Raw genomic sequence first — 9,138 nt, 5'->3', positions numbered from 1 at the left:
TTCAACTACTACTCATATACAAAATATCAATTTATAAATTATAACAATTAACATTTAACAACAAATTAGGAAGTGTTTTAGAACAACAAAATATCAATTTATAACAATTAGCAACAAATATAAATTACCAATTAAAAGGGAAAAAACCAAAAGCAAAAGGGCAAGAAATTAGATCTAAATCGACAAAGAAGAGAGAAGTGAGAAGTTGAGTATCTAACGAATTATGGACAGAGTAAGGCGGCGGCGGCAAAACTTCTGGTGGACGACGAAAAAAGGAATCGACAGAGGTGTTTTAGGTAGAACTGCGGAAGGAAGTGTTGATTGAATAAGAAAACAGGAAGTGTCGAATGGCAGCTAAGGAGTGAAGGAAGATTCATTAAGATTTAGGATTTGACTACAATTGAGTGGGCTAAGATGTTATAGGCGAAAATTGGACCAACAGTTGCATTTCTGGGCTATGCTTTAGAATTGTTTGAATCGCATTGAATCGTACGATTCAAATGATTCAGCCCAATTTTGACGATTCTAAGGACGATTCAAGCTGATTTCGGTTTTGCATACAATTTAAATTGCAGGGGTGTATTTGAATCATAAAATTGTATGATTTTATGTTTCAAATTGCGATTTTACCAACATTTCGGGTACCTAAAAAGCCGGATACCCAGTTAGTCGTGTATTGAAAAATACAGAAAAATGGTGAAAGAAGAAGGAAGAAACCGATAGACAGAAAACAGAAAGCTTTTCTTATTCACGCTTATATCTGATCTCATATGAATGTTTTAATATATATACAATAACTTCAGCTGACCTCTATATATATCAAAAGGACCTATAAATAAATCTAGCTATAACAAACGATTTACAAGATGCAGCCAACTGTCATAGAATCAAAATATAATTTTTTGTTTATTTCTATCACCCCCCCCCCCCCCAAGCTGGGGGTGGAAACATTCCCTGCTTGAAAAGAAGAGTTTTGAAGTGAGTTGGAGGAAGAATCTTTGTGAGCACATCGGCCAATTGATTTTGAGTAGGCAAATAAGTCAACTGAATAAGCCCTTCCATTAGCTTTTCTCTAGTGAAATGACAATCAATTTCAATGTGTTTTGTCCTCTCATGGTATACTGGATTTTTTGCTATTTGCATTGTTGATTGATTGTCACAGTGTAAAGTTACTGGCTTTAAAGAAGTCACATTAAGTTCCTCAAGCAAGTTGACTAACCAAGTGATCTCTGATGTTGCTTGTTGCATAGCTCTGTACTCTGCTTCAGAAGAAGATTTGGAGATGGTTGATTGCTTCTTACTTTTCCAGCTAATAAGAGAGTTTCCCAGAAGAATTAAGTAACCAGTCACAGATCTTCTGGAGAAGGGGCAAGAAGCCCAATCTGAATCAGAGAAGGCCTGCAAAGTTAAAGTATCTTCTCCTTTCAAAAGGATACCTTGACCAGCAGTAGAATTAACATATTGAAGGACATGTAATAAAGCATCAAAGTGAGATTGTTTTGGAGTTTGCATGAACTGACTGAGAAGCTGAGTTGCAAAAGCTAAATCTGGTCTTGTATGAGTCAAAAAACTTAACTTGCCTACTAATGTTCTGTACAGAGTTGGATCTGAAAAATCATTATGATCTTCATTACTGAGCTTGCAATGGAGGGGTAATGGAGTGGAAGCTGGTCTGTGAGAAAAATGTTGTAGCTGCAATAGTTCCTTGGTAAACTTATGTTGTGTGAGAACAATCCCTTCACTTACGTAAGAAACTTCCATTCCAAGAAAGTAATGAAGGATACCAAGATCTTTAATAGTAAACTCATCATCAAGATGCCTTTTAATGCTGTCTATTTCAGTAGAATTGGAACCAGTTAACAAGATATCATCAACGTACACAGCAAGAATTGTAATATTTGAAGCAGACTGCTTTAGAAACAAAGAAGGATCACTCTTGGATTGTTGATAATCCCTAGGGTTTAAGAAGGTAGCAAGTTTCTGAAACCATTGTCTAGAGGCTTGTTTTGAACCATAAAGGGATTTCTTGAGTTTACAAACTTTATTGTGAGGATTGGGTATTCCCAGTGGAACTCTCATATAGACATCCTCTTGTAAATTCCCATATAAAAAAGCATTGTTGACATCAAGCTGATAAATGTTCCATTTCCTTGCTGCTGCTAAAGCTATAATTGTTCTTATTGTAGTCATCTTGACTTCATGACTGAAGGTTTCTAAGTAATCTATCCCATATTTTTGATGATTACCTTGAATGACAAGCCTTGCTTTAAGTCGTTCTAAAGACCCATCTTTATTGAGTTTTGCTTTATAGACCCATTTGGAACCAATTGCCTTTTTACCTGGTGGAAGATCAGTATATTCCCATGTTTCATTCTTATGAAGAGCTGATATTTCTTTATTCATAGCTTCTTTCCATCCAGGATCAAGAATGGCTTCATGATAGTTGTATGGGGCAGTATAAGTTGCCTGTAATGCAAATGTCTGTTGTTGAGAGATGGGTAAGGAAGAAAAAGTGACAATATTGCAAAAATGAGGTAGTTGATATAAATGAGATTGAGGAATAGGTTGGAAAACATAATCCTGCAAATGACTAGGTGGTTTAGATTGTCTAATGGATCTTCGGAGAACAGTGGCATATGTAGGAGGAGAATGAGAAGAAGAAGAATTTTTTTCTGAAATTGAGGAGATAGAAGAGGGTTGAGTAGAAGACGAGGGGTAAGAGAAGAAATTTGTGAAATCAGAAATAGAAACAGGAAGGACGGATTGAGAGGTTTGAGAAGAAATATGATGGAAAGGAAAAACATTCTCATGAAATTGAATGTTTCTAGTAACAAAAACCTTATGGGTTTGTAGATCAAGAATTTTGTAACCTTTTTGAGTGTTATAAAGACCCAAAAAAATAGAAGGGTGAGATCTAGGAGCAAACTTGTTTTTGTCCCTTTTAGAGGTGGCAACAAAACAGAGACTTCTAAAACATTTCAAGGCACCATAATCAGGTAATTTTTTGTGAAGCAATTCATATGGGGTTTTGTAATGTAAAACTGATAAAGGAAGTCTGTTAATAAGAAAAGTAGCATGTAATAAACATTCACCCCAATATTTGAGAGGGATTTTTGATTGAAAATATAAAGCTCTAGCTACTTCTAATAAATGCTTATAATTCCTTTCAACTCTGCCATTTTGTTGGGGAGTACCAACAAGGCTAGTTTGATGAACAATTCCCATATTATTATAAAATTGAACAGCATTGTCATCACAAAATTCCATGCCATTGTCAGATCTTACAATTTTAACTGATGTATTAAACTGTTTCTGAAGCAATTTGATCAAATTTTCCAAGATAGGGAATGCATTAGACTTGGTACTCAAAAGATAAGTCCAATTAGTGGCTCTTGAAAAATCATCAACAATGGTAAGAAAATATCTGTACCCATTGTATGTGGGAGTAGCATATGGACCCCATAAATCTACATGAAGTAATTCAAAAAGTTTACAAGCTCTGCTATTGCTAATTGGAAAAGAATTATATTGTTGTCTAGCTTGAGGACATATGTGACAAATGCAATCAATTGAAGGAAAATTACATGATTGAATTTGAAGATGTCTCATTTGTGGAAAAGGAAAATGTCCGAGTCTGCAGTGCCACAATTGAGTAAGATTGTGTCTGGAGTACAAACTGGTAGATGTCAAGCATTCTGTTGACAGAAGAGAAGTTGAAGGAGGATATTGGTTTGATTTAAGAGAAGTGCCAACATGATATAGACCATTTTGAGCATTACCAAGGACCTGAGCATGCTTCATCAAATGATCCTGTTAAAAAGATTGAAACGAAATAAGCAAGCAATTTGTGGGTGTAAAAAGAACAAAGTTTTGAAGCTGAGTGGTCAATTTAGAAATTGAAATGAGATTAAATTGAAAATTAGGAACATGAAGCACATTATCAAGAATCAAATCATCTGATATTTTGACAGATCCTATGTTCATGACTTTAGCCTGTTGACCATTGGGTTGAGTTATGAAGCATTGTTCATTAACAGGTTTATAGTGTAGAAAATGTGCCAAAAAAGGGCTAATATGATCTGTTGCACCACTATCAAGAGTCCAATGATCATTCTTAGCAGATGACAGAAAACAAAGATTGTTACCTGCTAGAAGAGCTGATTTGGATGAAGAAGAGGTATTAAGATCTTTATTTGGAGCAAATTGTTGTGCCAACATGTTGACAAACTGTTGGTATATTTCAGGTGTGCTATTGTTGTCTGACTTGGTGTTTGAGCTGATATTTTCATCAATTTCTGAAGTTAAATGCTGCCCTTCAGAAAACATTGCAACCCTTCTTGGCTTATTCCTCAATTCAGGATGAAGTTTAAAGCATCTATCTATAGTGTGGCCTTGTATTTTACAATGTTCACAGAAATAATTGCTCCTTCTTTCTTGATTCTTGTGAAATGCAGAACCATTACCAGAACCAGATTGATATGAAACAGACCCAGATCTCCCTTTATTGTAGTTTCCAGAATGATGACCAGTCATGTAGGGAAAAAAAATTCCTATTTCCATTGGAATTAAACTGGTTTCTATTGACAGCAAAAGCATTATTTTCACTCACAGAAACCGAATTATCAGAAAATTCTCTCTGGGTCTCATCTTGAATCAAGATACTGTAAGCAGTATTAACATCTGGTACTGGTTTAATCATAAGAATATTGCCTCTAACAGTTTTATATGCTCCATTCAAACCTATTAAGAATTAGTACAGTCTTTGATTCTCAATCAACTCAACAATTGAACCATTAACATCATAGGTACAAAGACCACAAGAACATTTGGGAATTTTCACAAGACTGTCATATGCGTCCCATAAACTCTTCAATTTGGTAAAGTACTCAGCAATAGACAAATTTCCTTGTTCAAAAGAATTTAATTCTTTATCAATTTGCAGAATTTTAGGTCCATTAGATTGAGAGAACCTATTCTTTAACTCTTTCCATATATCAGCAGCAGAATTATAGTAAAGAACACTGGAACTAATGTTTTCTTCACAAGAATGTAGAAGCCAAGAAATTACCATTTTATTGCATCTTTCCCACTGCTTTGCCATATGTGGATCTGCTGGTTTTTTGCATGAACCATCTACAAATCCCATCTTGTTCTTCGCCACTAAAGAAATCTGGACTAAGCGTTCCCATTGCTCAAAGTTCAAACCATTCAGATGTTTGGTAGAAAGAGAATGGTTAGTATTGTCACCATGACCTAGAAACAATTCATGATTGTAATCAGGAACAAAATTTGGGGAAATTGCTGAATCTATTTCTTTCAAAAGAAGAAAATCAAAAGAAATTGTAAGAATTAGGTACTTTTCTCAGCCAATCATGGCTCTGATACCATGAAAAATACAGAAAAATGGTGAAAGAAGAAGGAAGAAACCGAGAGAGAGAAAACAAAAAGCTTTTCTTATTCACGCTTATATCTGATCTCATATGAATGTTTTAATATATATACAATAACTTCAGCTGACCTCTATATATATCAAAAGGACCTAAAAATAAATCTTGCTATAACAAACAATTTACAAGATGCAGTCAACTGTCATAGAATCAAAATATAATTTTCTGTTTATTTCTATCATGTATCAATTTTAAAGTCCTTGTACTGACCCAATTTATCCAGGTACTTGGACATCGGGTACCCAAATAAATGGGGTCGGATACCAAGTACCCGGTTTAACACTCTTTATTTATAGGAATAAAAGGAAAAACTAAGCACTTGTTGGTGATTTTGATTCTTCTAATATTATTGGTAGCCCATATCTTTAACTGGCTCATTTACTTAATCGATCAATTCCTTTTGTTCCATTATTTCTTCATTTTCTTACTCTCTTAACTCATTCGTAATCATATTCATACCACAATCCTCATCAACAATCTCACTTTCCCCCAAATCTAATAATTCATCCTTTTCAAAGTGAAATTCATTTGACCCATCTACCCATCTGAGGAGACCATCTGAGGAGAGCTAGTGACATGATTAGTGAAATTCAGAATCATATTTATGACTGGTAGCCTAAAAATCATCACTATTTGAGAGAAAAAGCCAGAAAAATATGCGGAGGGTACTGACTATTTTTTTTTCTTTCCAATTTGGGAGAAAAACACAGGAAAAATGAGGGAGAAAGAAGTGTGTGGCCCTTGGAATGAGTTACTGTCTATTTTTTTCTTTCTTATTATTTATTTGTAATTAGGAATCACTTATTACTTGGTCTAAAATAGTCAGGCAGCCACAACAGAATGAACAAAATATTTTTTATAAAAATTTCCTCTAATCTAGCATGTCTGCGGGTACCCAATATACTTTATTTTGTGGCCCATGATCCGACTCGGTTAAGACGAATCAGGTACTCGACGCATAACATATTACTTTTTTAATAAATTGACCCGCCATTTAAGATGTGGGTCAAGGGGTCGAGTATTTTTGAACACCCCTAACTTTAACAACATTGCATGGAACTTTACATGAGGAAGTTTATGTGCATAAGCCTAAAGGAATACTAAATCTTAACTACAAAGTTTGTTTGGTAAAAAAAAAAATCCTTAAACAAGCTTCAAGACAATGACAGTCCAATATACTCGAAGAACTTAAAAAATTAGGATATGTCCAATCATATAATGAGTATTCTCTATTCATAAATAAAAAAAATACTAGAATAATAGTGGTTGTATATGTGAATGATATCCGTATGAATGGAAATGATAGTATTGAAATTCAAGACCTCTATGAACACTTAGGTTGCATAAAAAACTTACTATTAAGAATCCAGCCAAACTACATCACTGTTTAGGGATTCAAGTTAGTTGACTCTTAAAGTGATGATTTTAACTCAACATAAATAGACAAAAACGTATTTAAAATCAAGTAGAGTAACTCATTTAAAAAGGTTGCAATATCTTTACGAATGAACAACGAACTCTCTGCCTTAGTCTTTTGGAAGATCCTACCTTTTACAGAAGTAGTATGGAAAAACTTAATTTCCTAGCAAATACAAGGACAAATCTTTCTTATACAATTTTAAATTTAAGCCAATATATGGAAAATCCAAGAACTTCACATTGGATGGCTTTAATACATGTTTTAAATTATATTAAGGGGGCGTTTGGTTGGGGGTATTAAGGAAAGGGAAAGGGAATGGAAATACCTCATTCCCTTTGATGTTGTTTGGTTCGCATTTAGAATGATTCCGTTTACCCATTTTTAGGTTTAGGTTTACCTAAATGAGGTAATCCTCATTCCCCACCTCCCCCTTCACTTTCCCATTCCATTCCCTTCCCCATTCAGCTGCTACCTTCTCCTTCCTCGCGCCTCCTTTCTCACCAAAATCCTTGCTGCGTCCTTCCTCCTCCTCCTGTTGCTGCTGCTGCTGTTCTTTCGTTCTCACTTGCTCTACTTCTTCTCGTCGTTCTCTTTCCTCCATTAATAGAATCCCTAAGTCTTCCATTAACAGTTGAGTCTTCCTTTTTCTTCTTTCTCCTTTTTAGATTTCTCACTGTATTTTATGCTTATTGATGCTTGAATCTTCCTTTTTAGATTTCTTCTTTCTCCTAAATCCTTTTTCTGCTGCTGTTTTCGTTTTCGTTTTTGTTGCAAGATTTCGTTTTTTCAGCTGCTGTATCTTCGTTTTCGTTTTAGATTTCGTTTCGTTCTCCTAAATCTGAGTATTATTGATGCTTTAGCTGTTGACCCAAATTGATGCTTGAATCTTGTATCGTATTGATTGTTGAAGCAGTATTGGTGCTTGAATCTTGTTGCTGTTGAAACCAAATCTGAGTTCACTGTATTGATGCTTGTTGATTTCCCATTTAACTTGATGCTTGTTGATGCTTATTGATATCCAAATTAAATCTGAGTTCACTGGATTTGTTGTTTTTGCTTCTGGAACTGATATCCAAATTGATGTTGTTTTAGAAACTTGGGATTTTAGAAATTGGGATTATTGATGTTGTTTTAGTATGATAAAAAATTGGGATTTTAGAAACTTGATTATGTATCATTGTTTGTTTGTTTGTGTGGTTTTCAAGAATACATGGAAACAAGGTGCTTGGTACTTCTTTGATGTTCTTATTGATGTTCATTTGTACTTCTTTGATGTTCTTATTGATGTTCATTTGTACAGAAAATGGCTAGCATTGGTACTTCTTTGAAAAGGAAGAGAAATTGGGACTGTATTCGGTTCATAATTACTATGATTAATTGTGTTGTGTTGCTACATTTGATGTTGTACTCGATGAGAAAAACTATATACGATTCCCATTATGTTAAGCTTGATAAAAAAACTAGGAGAAAAATGAGATTGCACAACTTGAATAGAATGATTAGAGAAAGTGACACTTTGTGTAGGAACTATCTTCGTATAAATCGATACACATTTGGTGTTCTTTTAGAGATGGTTAGAGATATTGGTGGATTAAATGAAACAAGAAACACATGTTTGGAAGAGATGGTTGCGGGTTTCTTATACACATTAGCTCACCATAAGAAAAATAGAATGATGGGTGCACATTTTTATAGAAGTGGTGAAACTATTAGTAGACAATTTCATGCTTGTTTGTTAGCAATCTTAAAGTTACATGATATTCTTCTTAAGAAACAAACACCAATACAAGAGGATTGCAACGATGAAAGATGGAAATATTTCAAGGTAAATAAAAACCAACACTTTAATTTGAGATAAAATGGAGAGACTATTACATATTGTAAAGTGATATTGTTTGTTTTGTAGAACTCATTAGGTGCCCTTGATGGTACAATGATTCTAGTGAATGTTCCTTGTGATGAGCGATCCAAATATCGGACTAGAAAAGGTACCCTTGCTATGAATGTATTAGGAGTATGTTCACCCGAGATGGAATTTATATATGTCTTACCTGGTTGGGAGGGGTCGGCACACGATGGTCGGATTCTTCGAGATGCTATTTCTAGGCTTAATGGGTTGAAAGTTCCAAAAGGTAATTTGATTGACGTACTAGATTTTATTTGAGATTAACTTAGTAAGAGAGTAATATTTTTTTTTTAATTTGTCAAGGTTGTTATTATCTATGTGATGGAGGATATACTAATGGAGAAGGATTCCTTGCACCCTATAGA

The 9,138-nt window shown here is 34.4% G+C and overlaps 1 protein-coding gene across 1 annotated transcript; it reads right to left on the bottom strand.

Annotated features, from left to right (window-relative positions):
• Nucleotides 1–4,529: 4,529 nt before the first annotated feature.
• LOC130823323 (uncharacterized) lies at nucleotides 4,530–7,246 on the bottom strand. Its single transcript, XM_057687941.1, has 5 exons — nucleotides 7,193–7,246; nucleotides 5,907–6,015; nucleotides 4,792–5,313; nucleotides 4,610–4,740; nucleotides 4,530–4,550 (listed from the first exon to the last, which is right to left on the bottom strand). The coding sequence occupies exons 1-5, from the start codon at nucleotides 7,244–7,246 to the stop codon at nucleotides 4,530–4,532; spliced, it is 837 nt and encodes a 278-aa protein (XP_057543924.1).
• Nucleotides 7,247–9,138: the final 1,892 nt, after the last annotated feature.

The sequence above is a fragment of the Amaranthus tricolor genome, chromosome 9 (assembly GCF_026212465.1).
Source record: "Amaranthus tricolor cultivar Red isolate AtriRed21 chromosome 9, ASM2621246v1, whole genome shotgun sequence".
NCBI classification, from domain to species: domain Eukaryota; kingdom Viridiplantae; phylum Streptophyta; class Magnoliopsida; order Caryophyllales; family Amaranthaceae; genus Amaranthus; species Amaranthus tricolor.
Note: the sequence above shows the minus strand (reverse complement) of the source record. Positions and strands in the feature narration are given on the sequence as shown.